Raw genomic sequence first — 21,825 nt, 5'->3', positions numbered from 1 at the left:
CAGCTGGTTATGGTCCGTTTCCCTAGCGCCTCAACCTTTGCGGAAATGGATCGAAGTTCACAAGCTCAAGCTTACACAAGTCAAAAATGGTATGGGGGTAAATCCCTTTCATCGAACCAGGTGGAAAAGAAAGATGATTGCGACATTTATCCACTTTATACAAAGGCTGGGAAGAGCGCCTTTGGGTAACCAGCTGATAAAGACAGGCAGGCATTTTCTAGAGCAAAGTGGCTTATAAGAAGCGGCTTTTAAAAACAAAACAGGGTTTGGAGAACGTCTGACTGTACAGGAATGAAGGTTACCGAAATTTTTAGAAACCACTTAAGAAAAAGGATGTGAACACCATGATACCATTTATGTATATTTTTTACCATTTAATGGAAAACCTGGTGGTGTAGTGGTTAAGAACTAAGGTTGCTAACCGAAAGGTTGGCAGTTCAAATCCACCAGCTCCTTGGAAGCCCTATGGGGCAATTCTACTCTGTTCTTTAGGGTTGCTATGAGTCCAAATCAACTGGATGGCAATGGGTTTGGTTTGATTTTTGTTTGTTTTTACCATTTAATAGGAAATCATGTATATCACATGTGTAGAAAAGGTGTAAAAATATGGAAAGAACCATGCACAGCAAATTAAGTACTACGACTACCTGGGCAAAGAGAGAGCCAGATTAGAATAAGAAGGCTTCAAGTCTACATGAAGCGTTTCATTGAGAAATATGAAACAGTAGTGGAAACATTTTGATATCTGTCAAATCTGGGTGGTGGTGTTCCATGGATGCATGCTATATAGCTTTATGCAGTTTTGAAATGCCTCACGATATATTAAACTGTGAAGACACCAAACAAGTCAGGAACAAGTCTAGAGTACCACTCACCATTACTTTTATTCAACATTGAACTGGATGTCCTAGGCAATGCAGTAATTAAGAAAAATCCCCAAATATAAAGAGATCTTAAAGGGAATGAGAAAGATGGCTAACTTAAAAATGTAAAAAATAAACAGGTGTAAAAATGGTGTGGTGGAGGCATCTGACTTCTAATATACCAGAGGGGAGAGAATCATTATCAGCACCAACAGCCCAAGGCTGGTTGCTCTGAGGCAGAGGTCAGAAATGCTTCTGCCCTAAAATCTTTTTTACCAATTCTGACACCACCTGTCCCTCCCAAAGCACTGTTTCTTTGCTGGGTTCGATAATTCGTTGCAATGGCCTCGCAGAACACATAGAGCATACTGTTATTAGGGAAGTAAAAGGATACATTTCAAGTTCAGGAATGCCCAGGATACAGTTCTTCAGTCAGAACAGTCTCTTCTCAGCGGTGCCATAGGCAGGTAGCCCTCTCCCTGACCTTTGGCCCCTCAGCCCCTTGGCCTAGCTTCTGCCTGCTCTGGCAAGTGTTACAAAGCTCTTTTAGCTCCACCAATAGGTGCCCAGAGGCCCTACTCCACCAGCAAACCTCCTGCCCAGAGGTGCTTAGTTCTCTCACTCCGTGGGTCAGCACAACCACAGTGCCATCTCCTGCCACTCTCCTGGCTCTGCTGCCTCTGCTCCCAGCATTTCTCTGCCACCACTTCTCACCATCTCTGGTGTTACAGCTCTCTGTCTTGGTCTCCTGCTTCTAGGAAATTTTCAGCACAGGGATCCTGGGTCCAAAGGATGTGCTCCACTCCTGGCTCCTCTTTCTTGGTGGTCATGAGATGCCCCCTGTCCACCTCTGGGATGGCTCATTTTAAGCCTAGCAAGATATCAAAACTGACCAGTTCCTTCATTAGGGTTCCATACACCTTATTTGGATGGTCCCACTTCCACAAGGGTGCCATGCACCTTATTTGCATTATTAACAAGCTATCCAATCCCCTTGGTGGGCCATAAGCACTTCATTCCCGTAGTCCCACCTAGTCATTTGTTGGGAGTTACAAAGACTATGGCAAGAAGGGTAATATTAAGTAATTCACTGCACCACAGGCCACCCCCTGGCTCTTCTAGCCATTAGTCCTTTGATGCTTGAAGGATTAATTTCTACTTCCACACCATTTTACCAGTGCAAAACAGTCATTAAGAATTAGTCCCTTCAGTAGGGAAAAGAGTCTCAGGGTGAGATTACTCAGGTACCAGCTGTTCAGGTACCCACCCAATCTAGTCAGGTTCTCCAAAATTAGTCTCAGCTTCACCCTCTCTGGCCTCTGATAAACTTTAACTGAGGGAAGATTATCCCTTTGCTCTGAGCCTCACGAGGTATCAGCATAGCAAAATCTTTAAGGGACATTAGGTTGGGCCACTGTACTCCAGTCCAGCAGTGCCCCCCCCCCTTAACTCATACCTTCACAGTAACTACTTCTACATTACAGTTTTTTACAATCACAATTAACCCTGCTAACAATCAGCATTCAAAATTGAATCATATAATCCTATCAGCACCTTTCCCCACCTTCTCTTCCCCAGACCCATCAGGAAAAAAGGAAACTATTTAGTGGGGTCCTCACTTGTCCCCATCATTTTGAGTGTCAGCACACTCACAGAAGTGTGTTAGCCAGCCACTTCATGCCTCCATCTCCCCCGTTTCAGATAGCCTATGTTTAAATTGCCCATCCCTATCAAAACAGTGCAAACCCTGGTGGTGCTGTGGTTGAGAGCTATGGCTGCTAACCAAAAGGTAAGCAGTTCTAATCCACCAGGCACTCCTTGGAAACCGTATGGGCAGTTCTACTCTGTCCTATAAGGTCGCTATAAATCGGAATCGACCACAGTGGGTTTTTAAAATCAAAACAGTAATCTGTGGAGACAAACATATTCCTTGCTCTGAACATCTTCTGTTCAGCTTGGAACTTTGAGCATCTACAACCATAAGCAAAATCCAGTCCAGAGCAAGTCTTCAAATTGAAGCAATTTTACCAGCTCACAGTGTCAAAAACCTTTCTCTTTCCTTGGTTGGATTTTGGTCAGCTCATCCCAGAAATTGATGAAATACCAATTGAGATGTTTCAACAAATGGATGCAGTGCTGGAAGTGCTCACTTGTCTATGCCAAGAAATTTGAAAGACAGCTACTTGGCCAACTAACTGGAACAGATCCATATTTATGCCTATCCCAAAGAAAAGTGATCCAATGAAATGGAGAAATTATGGAGCAATATCATTAATATCACACACAAGTAAAATTTTGCTGAGGATCACTCAAAAGTGGCAGCAGCAATACATTGACAGGGAACTGCCAGAAATTCAGGCTGGATTCAGAAGAAGACATGGAACCAGGGATATCATAGCTGATGTCAGATGGATCCCGGCTGAAAGCCAGTGTTTCTTTCAGGCAAATCCTAGTTTCCCTCTTAGCATATGCAATCAAGTATTGGCTGAAAGTGGAGTTACACCCTGTCTGTAATCTGTAATACCCAACATTCATATCCATCATATATTTTAGCTCTGTTTTACAACATGAGGTAGAAGAAACATTCAATATCCATTTTTCACGCAGATAAACACAAAACCCTTTTTAAAACATTCTAGTTTCATCTTCTCCACACCTTGACTATCTTCCCATTCATATGCTTATGGTCTTGGGCCTCCAACTGGATGGAACCAGAATACCCTTGCCCCCTATCAATCACCCTGCTTATCTTGCGTGGCTTTTGCCCAAAGCCACTCCAGATGCAGCTTTTCTCTCCTCAAACCAAACCAAACCAAACTATTGCTCTCAAGGCAATTCTAAATCATATGAACTCTATAGGACAAAGTAGAACAGCCCCATAGGGTTTCTGAGGCTATAGATCTTTACAAGAGCAGGCCATCACATCTTTCTCCCATGGAATGGCTGGTGGGTTTGAACTGCCTACCTTTTGGTTAGCAGCTGAGCTCTTTAATGACTTTGTCACCAGGATTCCTTTTTCTCCCCTCACCTGCAGCATAACATCTCTAAATTTCCTTTCAGCCATTACAGGTAAAACAACCAAAGTAAGCATCTAAGAATCAAAAATTTCATTTCCCATGCTGCCTTGTTCTTTCTCTTACAAAGTCCCATGGTTCCATGAGTCTGGAGCCATGGCAATGAATACCATTTCTGATGTCAACTGTTCCTGGTTCCTGCTTTTTCCCACTGTTATCACTCTTGCTACTGCTGTGCTGCTGACTCTTGTTGTCTTCTGTTGTTACAGCTCTCTCTCTCTCAGCCTCCTGATTCTAGGAGATTCTCAGTGCAGGGATCCTGGGTCAAAAGGATGCACTCCACTCCCATCTCATCTTTCTTGATGGTCTTGAGGTACACCCTCTGCCTCTGGGATGGCTCATTTTAAACCCAGTTGGGTGGCAAAACTGATCAGTTCCCTCATCAGGGCTCCTACACCTTATTTTCATGGTCGCATCCCTACAAGAGTGGCCTGGTGTCATGCTGTTAAGAGCTCGGCTGCTAATCAAAAAAGGTTGGCAGTTGGAATCCACCAGGTGCTCCTTGGAAACCCTACAGGACAGTTCTACTCTGTCCTGTACCGTCGTTATGAGTGCCATGTGCCTTATTTACATGATTAGCAAACTATCCAGTTTAGTGGGCCAAAATCACCTCATTTACATAGTCCCGCCCAGTCATTTGGTGGGAGTTACAAAGACTATGGCTGTTGTTGTTGTTAGGTGCCATTCAGTCAGTTCCAACTCATAGCAACCCTGTGTACAACAAAACTAAACACTGTCCAGTCCTGCACCATGCTCACAATCCTTGTTATGCTTGAGCCCATTGTTGAAGCTATTGCATCAGTCCATCTTGTTGAGAGGGTCTTCCTCATTTTCACTGACCCTCAACTTTACCAAGCATGATGTCCTTCTCCAGGGACTGATCCCTCCTAATAACATGTCCAAAGTATGTAAGATGAAGTCTCGCCATCTGTGCTTTAAGGAGGATTCTGGCTGTACTTCTTCCAAGACATTTGTTTGTTCTTTTGGCAGTCCATTGTATATTCAATATTCTTAGCCAACACCACAATTCAAAGGCATCAATTCTTCTTAGGTCTTCCTTATTCATTTTTCATGCATATGAGGTGATTGAAAACACCATGGTTTCAGTCAGGTGCACCTCAGTCTTCAAGGTGATATCTTTGCTTTTTAACACTTTAAAGAGGTCTCTTGCAGTAGATTTGCCCAATGCAATGTGTTGTTTGATTTCTTGACTGCTGCTTCCATGGGTGTTGATTGTGGATCCAAGTAAAATGAAATCTTTGACAACTTCAATCTTTTTCCATTTATCATGATGTTGCTTACTGAGCCAGTTGTGAGGATTTTTGTTTTCTTTCTGTTGAAGTGTAATCCATATTGAAGGCTGTGGTCTTTGGGAATGGAATAATATAACCAAACAGCTGAAATAGAGACATAATTTTCAATGAGGAATTTGCTATCTAGCAAAATTTCTAGAAAATGAGGGCAATACAAAGATATTAGAAAAGGAAACCATTAGGGATGAAAGGAATTGACCTCAAATGTTAACCCCAATAGCAAGAAATGAACATCTCTGGAAAATGGAAATATGTGGGTAAGAAGAGAATGTGTAATTTTTTCCCTTTTTAGTATCTTCTGTAACAGGCATAAGGTTTTTCAAAGCAAGAATCATAACAATGTTGTGTTGGCATTATAACTATAAAATGGCAACATAAGCAGAAATGAGAAGGAAAGAAACGGAACTACTCTGGATATATTTTTGAACTTTTTTTTACTGAGGTATGTAGGGAGAAGAATAGGTTTTATGTGGGTGTTCTTGTCATAGTTTTTTAACTCCCGATAAACGATTGCAAAAAGGTGCTCTGGTTCACCAAGGGAATTGAACAGCTTGCTAATAATGTAAATAAGGTAAATGGCACCCATGTGGAGGTGGGACCATGCAAATAAAGTGTATGGAGCCCTAACAAGGGGATTGATTTGCATCCCACTAGGCTTAAAATGAGCCATCCCAGGGGCGGAAAGGGGGGAGGTGACCTTACTACCACCAAGTAAAAAGAGCTAGGAGTGCATCCTTTGGATCCCTTCACTGAGACCCTCCTAGACACATGAGACAGAGCTGTAACACCAGAGATAGTGAGAGACAGTGAGAAGCAGCAGAGAAATGATGGCAGCAGAGGTAAACAATCAGATGATAGGCAGGAAACAGCAGTGGGCTTTCCAGCCCAGAGTAAGAAAGATGAGCACTTTTGGGCAGCAGGCTTGTGCTAGAGATGGGTGCCTCTGGGCACTTGTCGGCAGAGCTAAGCTCGCCAACCCACAGAGCTAGAGAGCTAAGCACCTTTCAGTGGAGGCTTACTGGTGAGGTGGGGTGCCTCTGGGCACTTATAGGGTGCTAAAGAGTCTTGTAACACTTGCCTGAACAGGGTAACAGCTGGGCCAGCCCGAGAGGCCTGAGTGTCAGGGAGAGGCCTGCCTGTAGGCACATGTGAGAAGCTGTCCTGACCAAAGAACTGTATCCTGAGTTCTTCCTGATCCTGAATTGTATCCTGTTACTTCCCTAATAAATCCCATAATCATGAGTATTGTCTGAGCTGTGTGGCCATTGCAAAGAATTATCAAACCCAGCAGAGAAACAGTGCCATGGGAGGAACGGCTGGTGTCAGAACTGGTGAAAAGGTTGGAGAGAGGAGGTATGTCTGACCTCTGCTTCATAGGAATCAGCCTTGGGCTGATGCTGATTTTCTCTCCCCCTTGCGAAGTTAAAGAGATCAGATGCCTCCACCATGCCATTTTTACAAGATAAAAATTGCCAAATATAAATTAACCATTTTAAAGTACGTAATTCAGTAGAATTTATTACATATACAATATTATGCAGCCATCATCTCCCTCTAGTTCCAAAACATTTTATCACAACCAAAGGAACCCTATACCCATTAACTAGTAATTCCCCATTGCCCTCTCCACCCAGTTCCTGGCAACCACTAAACTGATCTGCTTTCTTTCACTATAGTTTGTAGCATATGAATGGAAACATACAGTATATACTCTTTGTCTGGCTTCTTTCACACAACACAATTATTTTGAAATTTATCCTAGTTGTGGCATTTATCAATAGGTTGTCCCTTTTTGTCACTGTATACTATTCCATACTGATGGAGAACAGATAAGTGGTTGCCAGTGTTAGGAATGGAGAGAGACTGTGAGTATAAAAAGGCAGTACAGGGGAGTTTGTGTCGATGAAATAGTTTTATCTCCTGCTTGTGATGGTGGTAACACAAATCTAAACATTTAATAAAACTTCTTAGAATTAAACACTTAAAAAAAATCATATGAAAACGACTGAAATCCAAATAAGGTTGAGGATTTAATAATATTCTACCTTTGTCATTTTCCTGGTTTTGATAATGAAATATGGTTATGTAGGACGCTTTCACTGCAAGAAGTTGGGTGAGGGATATTAGGAAAGTCTCTGGACCATTTTTTCAATTTCTGTGAACCTAAAATTATTTCTAATTAGACATAACAACTTTGAAGGTGGTTATGTAAACTCTTCGATCATATTATAAACTTAGTTAAGCATTTCCAAGGACATTGTTACATTTATAAATTTAAAATGTTATTTTTTTTTAAGTATTTCATATGCTAAATTCATAAATAAATTTAAAGCCAAGGAAATATAAGAAAAAAATCACATAATACGGGATAGTCATAGAACACTCCTGCCTTGTGTGTGAGAATAAAAGCACTGATGAGGAGAGTAGTCTGTTTTTTCCAAATTATGGGACCATTAACAAGGCAACAAACAATAAAGTTTGAAGTATCCAGTTTGAAAATGCACATCAGGTGTATGTGATATACATCCTCTTCTCACTTATTGACATGGTTAGGTTCCAAAGACCAGGTTGTTACAAGTAATTGCCGTTACGTGAAAATGGGAGATGACCACATCAGATCACAAAAAGATGACTACATCATTACATAACTGCCAAACCACTAAGAATCGCGGTCCAGCCAAGCTGACATATATAACCTTAACCACCAAAGCAAGTGTTACCCTCGTCTTGCACTTCGGTGTTTGTTACTGCCAGATATACGTTATTAACGCACAAAATAGCTGGATGTTGTCATAAATGTGAAATGTTGAATAACGAGATAGTCAATAAGTGACGTGTAAGGAGATGAGTCTTGTAACAAAATGCCACAAATGTCATTTTCACTGGACTTCATTCCTTCATGAGTTTGCTAATATTTTGCTACAGGTGTTTCACATCTGTATGTTCAAAGGTTTATTTTCGATATGATTTCATGACAAATGATGTGACAGAATATATCAATGAAATGCCATATTCATTGTCATCTTAAAGTTTCCCTCCAGTGTGAACTGACACTTACTGAGGTTTTATTTCTGGGTAAAGGCTTTCCCATGGCCATTATCACAGATAATTAGAATTGCCAGTCTCTGCAATCATAGGACTTATCTCAGCATAAATATGTATTATATATTTACACAAATAATTTAACTAGAAATTTTTGCTCAAGGCATTTCCACATTAAATGCATCAGAGTTTCTCCCTATGGGTTTTTTACTAACAGAAAACGTGAGGTAATGATCACTAAAGGCACTACCACATTCGCTGCACTGCAAACGTTTCTTTTCTGGGAAAATTCTTTAATCTCCTGAGGGTGCACATTTTCATAAGAGGCTGTCTCATATTGATTACATTTCAATCTGCTGGAAACCCAGTGATGTATAAAGAGACCTGAGTTGCACAGAGACATTTTAAGTCATCATACTTACAGGGTTTTTCTTCTACATGAGACCCCTTGTTTGTAAAGAGCTTTGACTCTGTTAAAGGAACTTCAAACTTGACTGAATCTACACATTTCTCGTGTGCATTCTCTTATGTTTAACAAGGTTTGACAAGTGGGAGAAAGCCTTCTCACAATTGCTGCATCCATATGGTCTCTCTCCCATGTGAGTTCATTGATGTACACTGAATACTGACTTTGTGGTGAAGGCTTTCCCGCATTCACTGCACACATGTGGTTTCTCTACGAGTGAATTCTCTGATGCGTAATGAGATCGTATTTGTGCAAATACGATTTTCCGCACTCAGTACATACAAACGGAGTCTTTCCTATATAACATATCTCACATTGTTTGAGACCTATCTTCTGGCTGCATTCATAGGGTGCCCTTGTTTCCTAGTGCTGGCATAACAGAAATACCACAAGTGGTTGCCTTTGAAGAACAGAAATTTATTTTCTCACAGTTCTGGAGGCTAAAATCAGGGTCTCAGCCATGTCAATTCCATCTGTGAGCCTTTCTCCTAGTTTCTGGTGTCTGACAACGATCCTTGGTCATTTGCTTGTAGATGATCCCCACATGTTGTCTTCCCGTGGGTATGTGTCCCTGTATCTATTCTTGTCTTCTTATAACTCGTAAGTCATTAGGTCTAAGATCCACCCTACACTGATATGACCTCAAATGATTGACTATATTAAATTAGAGTGCATTTTGGTGGGTGATTGAATTACATTATGGAAGGTAATCTGCTCTACCCAAGGCCAAATGCTTTAATCACAGGTAACTACTCTATGATAGCAACTAGAGTGGTGTTTGACCAAACAACTGGGAAACATAGGCTAGTCAAGTTGACACATAAAATTTAACTATCCACAGGATTTCACTTCAGTATAAGTTCGCTTATGTATAACGAGAGTGCATTTTGTTTTGAAGCCTGTTCAAATTCACTGTATAGATATGATTTCTCTGCAACATGAGCTTGTTGATGTATAAGGAGAGTGCGCTTCACAGTAAAGCTTTTTCCACATTCACCGCATATATAAGATTTTTCCCCTGTATGAGATCGCTGATGATCAACAAGATTACTCTTCCTAGCAAAGCCTTTTCCACATTCATTGCATACATAAGGTTTCTCTCCAGTATGAGTTCGCTGATGTGCAATGAGCACACTTTTCCCACTTAAAGCTTTCCCACACTCGTTGCATATATAGGGTTTCTCTCCAGTATGAGTGCGCCGATGTACATTGAGATGGCTCCTCTCAGTGAAGCATTTTCCACATTCACTGCATACATACGGCTTCTCTCCTGTATGAGTTCGCTGATGTCCAATTAGCCGGATCTTAGCTGAGAAGCCTTTTCCACATTCACTGCATAAATAAGGTTTCTCACCTGTATGAGTTCGCTGATGTTCAATGAGACGGCTCTTCACGGTAAAGCCTTTTCCACAATCTTTGCACATATATGGTTTCTCTGCAGTATGAATACGCTGATGTATGATGAGATCGATCTTCATGGTGAAGCCTTTTCCACATTGACTACATACATAAGGTTTCTCTCCTGTATGTGTTCGCTGGTGTCTAACGAGAGGACTCTTCAGGGGGAAGCCTTTTCCACACTCAGTGCATATATAGGGTTTCTCTCCAGTATGAATTCGCTGATGTCTGATAAGACAGTGCTTCATGGAAAAGCCTTTTCCACATTCACTGCAAGTATATGATTTCTCTTCTGTATGAGTTTGCTGATGCGCGATAAGACTGTTCTTCAAAGTGAACCGTTTACCACATTCATTACATATAAACGGTTTCTCTCCAGTGTGGGTTAGATGGTGTGCAATAAGGCGCCTCTTCTCCATGTAGCCTTTTCCACATTCACTGCATATATAGGGCTTCTCTCCCGTATGAGTTTTCTGATGAGTAGTAAGGCTGGACTTTGTACAGAAGGCTTTCCCACACAGATTGCATCCATGAGGTTTCTCTCCTGTATGAGTTCGCTGATGATAAATGAGCAAACACTTCTTGCTGAAGGCTCTCCCACATTCACTGCATGTATACGGTTTCTCTACCATATGTATTTTCTGATGTATATTTAGTTGTGATTTCTTGAGGAAGGTTTTGTCACATTCAGTGCATTCATAGTGTTTCAGCCCTGCATGAATCCTCTGGTGTTCAGTCAGCCTGTATTTTCTGGAGAATGCTTTCCCACACGTACTGCATCCATGAGGCTTCTCTCCTGTATGAACCATCTGATGACCAATGAACTGAGACTTCTTGAAGAAGGCTTTTCCACATTCACTGCATACATGCACATTCACTATTTTGGCAGTTCTCTGATGGCTAATGATCTGGGACTTGTTACTGATGGGTTTTACGCTTTCGGAAAATGCATTATCAGTATAAATTTTTCCATGCTTATCTTGGGGAAAGGGTTGTCCATCTCCAATAAACTCAGTAAAGGTTTTCAGGTCACAGCTTCTGTTCTGGTCTTCTAAACTTAAATTTGATTTTAAAGTTTTTCCATGCAAGTCAAACATATCATGATGTTGCTTTAATGGAAAATTACTTTTGCTCTGATTAAAAATATTTCCAGATGCATTATTTTCATGGCATTGTTCCAAACACTTCTGAATTCTTTGGTTTTGCAAGTGACGCTGGAGATGATCATCAACTTTCTCAATTTCTAGAAAAAAAGGAACAACGAATCATTCCACAATCTTAGTTTGGAATCAATCTATTTAAAAAGTACCTTGGTGTCGGCAGGCTCTTTAGTGACAATCCTATGAAACGAGCATAAAAGCAACTCCATGTATACATGTATACTTTGGTAAAAAACACACTAATATAAACACGAACAGGTAAAAGCAGTCCATGTACAAACAGGGATAGATAATTCATAACCTATACAATACAACTACTTTCTAAATATGCCTTTGCACAAAATACAGAGGTAGTAAAATACAGGCAGGTCACTTTTAGCAGCAAAACACAGAATTTGGAAGGATACCAGACAACAGGAACTGGAGGAATATCAGACCACAGTGGGTGATCCAAAACAATGAGGGCTACATTCATTTATTCCACAAATAGTTGTTCAATAGCTACCATATACAAAGCACTGTTCTCATGTTTGGGATATAAGACATAGGGCTTATCTTCACTGAGCTTCAATTCTAATCAGCAGAAACTGAGTAAACAAAGAAGGAAATAAAAAAGACATTCACAGATTATGAAGTGTGGATACTGGAGATGTGAGAGGTAAAAGACATTAAGAAGATACACTTGTACAAAGAAAACTTTCCACTCCATTAAGTCCTTTACAAACATATCCTAATATTGGCCTTCATGTCAACAGGTTCAGGCCAATTTTTAAAAAGTCCCCCTCATGGCTTTGTACATTTTCAATTTCACACCTTCATTCCTTCTGCTTCATCACTTCCTTATTCAAAACCAGAATATGTCTCTGGCCTACCATGATATCATTTCCCACTCTGTCTATAACACTGTGAGCTCTATGTTCTCTAAAACCAGAAAAACCAAACCCACTGCCGTCGAGTCAATTCCGACTCATAGCGACCCTACAGGACAGAGTAGAACTGCCCTGTAGAGTTTCCAAGGAGCGTCTGGCAGACTCGAACTGCCGACCTTTTGGTTAGCGGCTGTAGCACTTAACCACTATGCCACCAGGGTTTCCTTACGTTATGTTAACCCTGAAGTAGCGAAAATGCATTTTCTTATAGTGTTTTAATATTAGGGAGAATATATTTTCTCATTTGTTTCAGTACAGCTGTATAAGCTGTGATTAACCTCTAGTCCTTAGAAAATGGTGCAGGCTCTGTTCAAAATATAGCTGAGCAGCCTGTTCCACTCTTAAACGTAACAAACACCCTAATACCTTACAACATGTTTTCCCCTATTGAAACAAGGTGATTAAGAGCTTGACATGACCAATGCCATAATGATGCTCTAAGTAATCTCTAAACATTTTTTAATTGCACCAGCTGCACCGGTCTCTTGCAAAGGGGTGCAGAGCTATCTCAGCTCCTGTGGCCTTGGTCTCTCTTCTTCTTTCTTTGTTCTCGTGAGAAATGGCCTTCAGCCTGAAAACCAACAGGAAGGCTTTCTTTCTTGCTCCCTATCTCAGCCACAGTGGACTTGGCAAAACAGCTCCACTAGCCGAGAGATTCTTATGAGAGTTTTTCAGCCTGTTATAAATATACTGATTAGAGTCCAGATGCCTAACATGTTTATCTTTAGTTTAATAAAGAGTTTTTGTAGTTGTTTTGTGATGTATAAGACCATCTGTGGACTATGTGTTCAAAACATTAGGTAACCCTGATCTTTCCCATATAAAACCCTCCCATCAACCCTTTAGGACAGACAGAATTTGGGAGAAATTTAACCCCCTCTGTCTCTTGAATACCGGTATTCAATAAAGCCTTCCTACTGCTTACCTCCTCCTGTCTCTGTACTGGTTTTGCCGCAGGCGGCTCGAACCTGCAATTTGCAGTAACAATCCCTCTCTTTATTGCTCATTTTTACAGCTTCTTTTACATAGCCTTGAATTATAACAAAAGCGTCTCATGATAGAAAGCTTAAGTACTAAATATTACATAAAGAATCCTCACTCATGACTACAAACATCTTTATGCCTAGAATATTTCCCTATTTCTTAGTAAACGGACACATATTATGGCTTTGAGTCACCAACTATAGAATTACATGTGCATCCCTTAGAGAGATATATGACACAGTGGTGAAATAAGCTCCTTTATGTGGCCTTTTGCACTGGTTCTTTGGAAAAACAGCTTGAGAGATTTCCTCCCCCAAACTCTGAGGAGTTACCTTTGCCCTAGTTTTCTACCCAAGAAGGTTACATCTTCTGGATAAATTGTAAACAACTTGTGGTTTGATACTTTTTGTCTGGCCCTAGGCTGCAGCCTGCTCTGTGGTTTGTATGTACCTTGCAGGGATTGGTCAATAGACTATACAAATGAAGTGTCTACGCCCTACCAACAGAGGACTGGTCAGTCTGTGGCTCTGCTAAGAGGGGCTGCGCTAGGAGGGGCCATGCCTTGAAATTGACAAGGAGTTGTTTATATATATGCAGCCAGCCCCACAAAGGTTTTGGGACAGAAAGAAGCAGGAGGAAGAAGCCAAAGGAAAAAAGAAGGGAAGAAAGCAGCAGAGAGGGAGGAGGCAAGGAACCTCCTAACAGAGCTGTAACACAGGTCAAGGGTTGTAACACTGAAGACTGCTACAGGCCTGGAAGGGGCCTAGCAGCAGAGCCAGCAGCAATAGGTCCTGAAGGAGCCCAGTGGCAGAGACAGCAGCAGCAAACAGGGGAGCCAAGAGGAGCCTGTCCAGAGGGGGACCAAGAGGAGAATGTCCTGAGGGGGCTGAGAGTAGCCTGTCCTCAGGGGGCCAAGAGGACTCCTGTCCTGAGGGGCCTGAGAGGAGGCCTGCATGGTTGAGAGCAGCTGAGAGAGCTGTCCTGCACTGAAGAAGGGAGACATTGCCTACAGGCTTCGTGATCATGAGTTGTATCCTGTTACTTAATAAACCACTTTAACTGTAGGTCTGTGAATTCTGTGTGGCCACTGCAATGGATTATTGAACCCAGAAGAGAAGAAGAGAGTGCCTTGGGAGGGACAGCTGGTGTCAGAATTGGTATAAAGGTTGGAGACAGGAGGTATGTCTGACCTCTGTTTCACAGGAATCAGCCTTGGGCTGTGATGGTGATAATGATTCTATCTCCTTCCCCTTGTGAAGTCAGATGAGGAGTCCGACGCTACTGTCACACCATTTTTATAACACAGAACTTTTAAAGTGTAAGGCAGACAATATTGAGGGAAAAGTCAATTTGGGATTCTCTACCAAAAAAAACCAGAAAGGGCTTACCTCGTAAGAATGAAGGAAACTTTGAGGGTTATAAGAACAGCAAGAAGTGGAAAACAGAAATTTAGAGAACTCAGAGTGGAGGGAAAAGAGAAGCAAAGGAACTATATACAGGTTGTCCCTGACTTAACAACATATTTGAGTTACAGCAAACCAGACTTACAACCGTCCTTTTTTTTGTTTTGTACGTCTTATCACTAGAAATTGAGCCCTGGTGGCCTAGGGTTAAGAGCTCAGCTACTAACCAAAAGGTTGGCATTCTGAATCCACCAGCCACTCCTTGGAAACCCTACTGGCAGTTCTACTCTGTCCTATAGGGTTGCTAGGAGTTGGAATTGACTTGACTGAAACAGTTTTTTTTTTTTTTTTGGTATCATTAGTAATATGTACTACAGTGTTGCAGCGTCCAATTTTCTGATGTTATCATTCTCATGCCAACCTCAAAGACAAATAAAGATTGGATTTATAGAGGTACTGATAGTAAAAGGGAATAATAATGGAAACAAAAAACAAGAACCAACTTGCAACAGAGTCGTCAGAATGGAATCCCGTCATAAATCGGGGATTACCTGTAAATGCATAGTGAGAATCCAAGTTATCCTGGGAGCAACCTCTCCAAGGTGGGTTTGTATGTTACAAACGGAAATCAGTACTTCCCAATGGGACAGGAAGGTAGAATAGTCAAAAGACAGTAAAGAATTCAAAGTTCTGTCTTTGGAGAGAGGCTTGGAATGTCATAGCAAGAGAGGTGAAAGGAATGGGCAGAGACACTGATTATGACAGTGAACAAAGAAAAGGAAATTGGGAAATTCTAGGCGGAAGAAATCAATGTAAACAAACGATATAAAACCAAAGTAAGGTAAAAGATAAAAGAAACAGGGATCAGATTTCAGAAAAGATAAAAGTGGCATATTTTCCTCTAAATTCCTAAAAAGAAAACATCCTCTCATTTGGCAGGGAGGGTAGGTTTATGTACCTCAGACACCCACATAGCTGCGGTGCCTTCTAGAATGTCTAGAATGATTTTCTCACCCACCCGCCTTGCTGGTTCCCATTCACTCACCTGAATGGGCTCGACAGTGGGTTTCATCTTCCATCGTCCACAGTTCTTGTCCTTGTTCCAGCATGGAGAGTGCATCTCCTTTGCTAGCTTGATACCCTGCTCATGGGAAACGACAGGAGACTTACACATATAGAACTGGGTGGTGGCATGTAAAGATGGAAAAAATGTTACATTTTAGGGACTAAAGAGTTTTCACATTTGCAAAGTCAAGGCTTTTCTCACAGAAGAGGGTATCTTATACTCTTTTGCCTGGGGCAAGAAAAGGATCTGAGAATCTACCAGTCAAGAGCACGGCAGGTACTTTCAAAAGTTAAGCAGTTGAGAAAGGAAGGCCACTGACTGGGCACCCCTTGAGGGATACAGGAGAGCTGTCCTCACCCACGGACATCAAGTTGCTAAAGTTCTCCAACATCACGTCCCGGTACAGGCCCTTCTGAGCAGGGTCTAGGAGCTGCCACTCCTCCCAGGTGAACTTCACAGCCACATCGCTGAATGTCAGTGATTCCTGTAATAACAGGGTCCTGTTTAATGAAGTAATGTTCTTTTGATATGGAAGGAATGTAAAGGAAGTTACTCTGCTCTTTTTTGCCATGTAAGAAATAGATTTTTTTCTCCTTAATACATTGTAATAGTATCAAAATCTACTAAACTATTCTGTAGTTGTACAGTCATCCATTCATTCAAAAAAGTTAAAAATTCAAAGTTTCTGTAATATGTAGCATTATACATTCTTGCTAAAGTAGAACATTTTGCTAAGGTAGTATGTGTGTATATCACAGCAAATTATATGCTAGTTACAAGTACGTGAATAATACAAATTCCTATATTTACCATGTAGCTTCAAAGCCAATATCAGAATCAACAATGAATAATATATTCCTGATCCTACCTAGCTCTGATTTAGAAGTTAGAATTTTAAGTTTACTTTTCTTCAGAACCTGCTAATCATAATTTATATTTTCCTGCTTCATTACACTGATTTCTACAGGACTCTACAAACCCATCATTCTGTTATATTTAAGGTCACCATGAATTGGAGCTAACTTGACAGCAGCTGAAATCAACAACTACAAACCTATAGAGGAACAGAATAAACCAAAAGTCACCTGGACTTGGATCATTTTCTTCCGAATTTGGGAAATGGTTACTAATTGGTATGCTCTATCTTTGTCTCTTCTGGATCAGTTCTGAATTTCTGTTCAAAAATCTCAGTCTCCAGTCAAGGGTATTCACAGAAATGATGATACCCAAGTATTGGACTCTCCTTCCCTTTCTTCACTTGATTCCTCTTCCTCCTAGCAAGACACCACCTGTGGGCTGAAGACAAAATGGACTCTGAGTATACATTCCCACTGGGTCCAGATGTTCCCACTGTTGCTGTGTAAACACCTTAAATTGATGCTCCAGAACATCTATTTGTCCCATTAGTTAGTGTTCCACATCAGTGACAGGTTTTTACTTTCTTCATTATTTATAATCACATAATGTGTATTAAATTATAAACATTTCAGCATTCTACATTAAAAATAAAACTGATACCATATGATGCAGCAATCCCACTCCTAGGAATATATCCTAGAGAAATAAGAGTTGTCACATGAATAGATATATATACATCCACGTTCACTGCAGCATCGTTCACAATAGCCAAAAGATAGAAACAACCTAGATGCTCATCAACAGAAGAATGGGTAAACAACCTGTGGTGTATACACACAATGGAGTATTACATAACAATCAAGAACAACAAGGAATCTGTGAAGCATCTCATAACATGGATGAATCTGGAGAGCATTATGCTGAGTCAATCACAAAATGATGAATATTGTATGAAACGACTAGTGTAAAAATTCATGAAAAAGTTTACATACAAAAAGAAATAATCTTTGATGGTTATGAGGGAGGGGAGGGGTTGGAACGGAAAAACACTTAATAGACAATAAAAAATTGATAAGGGGTAATTTTCATGAAGGGTAAGACAGTACACAATACTGGCGAAGCCAGCACAACCTGTACAAGGCAAGGTCATGGTAAATCCACAGACACATCCAAACTCCCCGAGAGACCAAATTGCTGGGCTGAGGGCTGTGGGAACTATGGTCTCAGAGAACATCTAGCTCAACTGGCATAACATAGTCTATAAAGAAAATGTTCTACGTTCTACTTTGGTGAGTACTGTCTGGGGTCTTAAAAGCCTGTGAGCGGCCACCTAGGATACTCCACTGGTCTCACTCCTTTGGGAGCAAGGAAGAATGAAGAAAACTAAAGATACAAGGGAAAGATTAGTCCAAAGGACTGATGGACGGCATCTATCACAGCCAACACCAGACTTAGTCCAGTACAACTAGATGGTGCCCGGCTACCACTACTGACTGATCTGACAGGGATCACGATAGAGGGTCCTAGACAGACCTGGAGAAGAACGTAGAACAAAATTCTAACTCAAAAAGAAAGACCAGACTTGCTGGCCTGACAGAGACTGGAGAACCCTGAGAGTATGGCTTAACCTTTCAGCTCAGTAATGAGCAGGAGGCAGAATCCGGACTGAAAAACCAGATTCATTTCATTCCAAAGTCCATGCACGTCACACCTTGTCAAAATTATTTGTAAATAAGATGTCTGCTCATCAAATAAACAAAGGAGCAACTAAAAGACTATAAGTAGGACTTTAGATAATTATCTGCACGAGTAAAATATTCTGTAATTGTGCAGTGATGCATTCATTCAACAAAGTTAATTTTGAGTACCTTTGAATAGAAGGCAGTATTAGAAGTATTTAGAGCAAACAATAATGATATCTGCAACTTACTTCAAAGTACACCAAAACCAACAACAAAAAAGACAAATTAATGGACAGAGGAATGGATAGTTAGATAGCTGGTAGAACTAGCCTAAAAAAAACCCCACCAAACCCATTGCTGTCGAGTTGATTCCGACTCATAGCAACCCTACAGGACACAGTACAACTCCCTCAAAGGGTTTCCAGCAAGCACCTGGGGGATTCAAACTGTTTACCTTTTGGTTAGCAGCCATAGCTCTTAACCACTGTGCCACCAGGTCAACGGCAAAATCTAGATGGTTGGTATATAGGTGGTAACTTCAAAATTCTTTCAATATTTCTTTAGGTTTGAAAATTTTCCATAATGAAATGTGGGGTGCAGAAAAAGATGTTATAATAATGAGAGTTTAGTAAGGTGATCAAACTGGAGACCTGGTGGCGTGGTTAAGAGTTTGGCTGCTAACCAAAAGATCAGTGGTTTGAATTCACCAGGTGCTCCTTGGAAACCCCATGGGGCAATTCTACTCTGTCCTATAGGGTCACAATAAGTCGGACAGGGTTTTTGGTTTAAAGTGATCAAAAGGGGCCCTGGTGGTGCAGAAATTAAGTGGTCAGCTGCTAAGCAAAATATGTGTGGTTCCAACCCACTATCTGCTCCACAGGAGGAAGATCTGACAGTCTGCTTCTGTAAAGATCACGGCCTTGGAAACCCTATGGAGCAGGTCTACTCTGTCCTACAGGGTTGCTGTAAGTTGCAATCGACTTGACAGTGAGAAGGTGGTCAAACTTAAGTATTTAATACTAAGCGAATCAACTCCATGGCACAACAGCAAGAAGTCTTCTATGCTACAGAAAATTACAAGGAAAAAAGTTAGAAAACTGTAACACACATTTACAGTTGCAACGAAAGTAAATCATCTAGACTGGAGAGGAAAGGCAAGGTAACAAACCCACAGGTCAATAATAACACATAATCATAAACTGCTCCCGAACTGAGAGCTGAATGTCTTCAATATTCCACCTCTGTCCAAACACACACATGCATTTAATGTAAGCCCACTCGTAACACCACCAGTTCACACGTTAAAAAACCTGTTGGTACTACGAGTTTGCAATTTGGAAATCATAACACCATTTACCCAGCTTCTCCAAATTATGAATCATAAGCACATAACATAAAAGCATAACATTTAAATATACTAATATTGTGACAAGGGTTGGCTTTGGGAAACCGACTGTAGAGCGGTAGAGAAAAGAAATACGCTGGAAATGTGCTGTAAGGATAAACCGCAGCTTAAGTAGAAAACATTACTTTCAGATACGCTGAATCATTCATCTTTCGAAAAACGTACATTCTTGAGTGTCCAAGAGTAAGAAATCATGTGAGAAATTAAAAACTAGCAGTGGAGAAGAGTCTTTATCCCGAAGGTTTGACGGGGAATGTCCGCGTCCATCAAGTCTGTTCCCAGGCAGCCAAGGTCTGGAGCTAAATCCACGCCCCATACATGGGACTTGAACCCCTAAGGATTCAGTCCTCCACGCGTCTGTAACACAGACCACCATTACCCCGAATTCCAAAACCTGGACCAGAAAGCCCTGTATAGTACCCCCAAAGCAGTCCCTCCATCATTTACCCCAAAGAGAACCCGAACCATATCCCGCGTTCGTAGACAAACAGCGCTTTTCCAGCTTTCAATCACGGAGCGCCACGGGTGGAGTAAGCCACAAAGACTCTAAAATCTGACCTCGAAACCGTTCGTTGTTTTGGGGGGGTCTTGAGTCACTAACCACAAGAGCCCCCCCGCTCAAGACTGACATCAAAGACACCCCAATCACGTACCTCCCATTACCAAAGCCTTCCTACGCCCAGCAAACTCGCACGCACTCACGCTAAACTCCCGACGCTGGCGCACATATAACGCCCAACGCGGACGCCGACAGACCCCTCTCATCCTGTCCCACGCAGACACCCCAACCACTGAACAGATTTTCATCACACACCAAGCAGATGGGCCGCAGACAGAAGATTACTTCCCTGAAACTCGTCCATTTCTGGTCCTACCTCCCAGTCAACCGGCGTACGGTGGCCAATGAGGGTCTGAAGAGTTTTACGAAGTATAAATCTTAATTCTTTAGAAGTTATTACATCCACCCGCAGTCCTGGCGGTACAGTACTAACCTAAAGATCGGCAGTCCAAATCCAGCAGCTGCTCCTTGGAAACCCTATGGGGCATACTAATCTGGCCTATAGCTTTAAAGCGGAATCCACTAGGCGGCGGGTTTGGTTTACTTTGGAATACGTTCCCGCCCTCTTTGTCAGGGTACCTGGGAGCAGCCATCTTTGAATGCGTTACGTACAAAAGGCAAACGGGTCTTTTTGTGCCAGTACCGAGAAATGGCCGGGAGGTTGAGGAGTCACAACTTAACCCTGGCTGAAAATGGATAGAGGTTCAGAACCCAAACGCACTGTCCTCGAGTCGATTCTGACTCATAGCGGCCCCGAAGGGCAGAACAGAATTGTCCCAGAGGGTTTACAAAATTGTAATCTTTATGGAAGCTGACGCCAGGCCAAAAACAAACAAAAAACCCATTGCCATCCAGTTGATTCGGACTCACAGCGACCCTATGGGACACAGTAGAAGTGCCCCCATAGAGTTTCCATGGAGCTCCTGATGGATTCGAACTGCCGGCCTTTTAGTTAGCAGCTGTAACCACTACACCACCACTGATTGCCACACAGGGACGGTTTCTCCAGTGATCAAGGTGCGCACAGGCTTATTTGTGCTTTCTAATCTGTAATGCACAATTTCACCTGTTTTTCACCCATGTGAAACTGTGCACTACACATTAGTAAGTGAACATTTAAATCTATGCACAACTTGCTTACAGTAAACCTGTGCATACTTTGCTTACTGGTTAATCTGCCCAGGATGCCACATCTTTCTCCCAGGGAGCGGCTGGTGGATTCCAAGAGCCGACCTTTCGGTTACCAGCGAAGCGCTTTAACCACTGCACCACCAGGGCTCCTCACAAAAAATATCGTCTGAAGTATATCCCCTTCAGGGACCTGGGGAGAAAAGACGGCCATGACATTTATCCGCTTGGTAAGAAGGGCACAACCATTTTACAGGACACAGGTTTCTCTACAGCAAACAGCACTTCAGCACCGTGGAGAGGGGGAAAAAGCCAATCACCCTGTAGAGTACACTCTGGCTGAGTTACTAACGGAAAGTAGCTTGCAATACATGGCTTTTAAACCCAGAACAGGGTTTGAAGTTCTGACATATAAAGACAGCCGTCACAGACTAGAAAGTAAAAGTGGCTGATCCGCGCCCAGATTGTTTGAGTCTCTCACCGGCAAAGACCAGT

The 21,825-nt window shown here is 41.7% G+C and overlaps 1 protein-coding gene across 6 annotated transcripts; it reads right to left on the bottom strand.

Annotated features, from left to right (window-relative positions):
- Nucleotides 1–273: 273 nt before the first annotated feature.
- LOC100670876 (zinc finger protein 615-like) lies at nt 274–21,315 on the bottom strand. 6 transcript variants are annotated; one of them, XR_010323386.1, is made up of 6 exons: nt 20,636–21,315; nt 16,784–16,994; nt 16,056–16,182; nt 15,678–15,773; nt 8,715–11,399; nt 274–5,334 (listed from the first exon to the last, which is right to left on the bottom strand). XR_010323386.1 is itself a non-coding variant. In XM_064294136.1 (5 exons), the coding sequence occupies exons 2-5, from the start codon at nt 16,796–16,798 to the stop codon at nt 9,604–9,606; spliced, it is 2,034 nt and encodes a 677-aa protein (XP_064150206.1). In that variant the 5' UTR covers nt 16,799–16,994; nt 20,636–21,315; the 3' UTR covers nt 5,349–9,603. The 6 variants fall into 6 exon arrangements, 1 of the variants encoding a protein (XP_064150206.1); XR_010323387.1 differs by lacking the exon at nt 20,636–21,315 and adding an exon at nt 20,297–20,622; XR_010323388.1 differs by lacking the exon at nt 20,636–21,315 and adding an exon at nt 20,346–20,622.
- Nucleotides 21,316–21,825: the final 510 nt, after the last annotated feature.

This window comes from Loxodonta africana, chromosome 11, assembly GCF_030014295.1.
Source record: "Loxodonta africana isolate mLoxAfr1 chromosome 11, mLoxAfr1.hap2, whole genome shotgun sequence".
NCBI lineage: Eukaryota > Metazoa > Chordata > Mammalia > Proboscidea > Elephantidae > Loxodonta > Loxodonta africana.
Note: the sequence above shows the minus strand (reverse complement) of the source record. Positions and strands in the feature narration are given on the sequence as shown.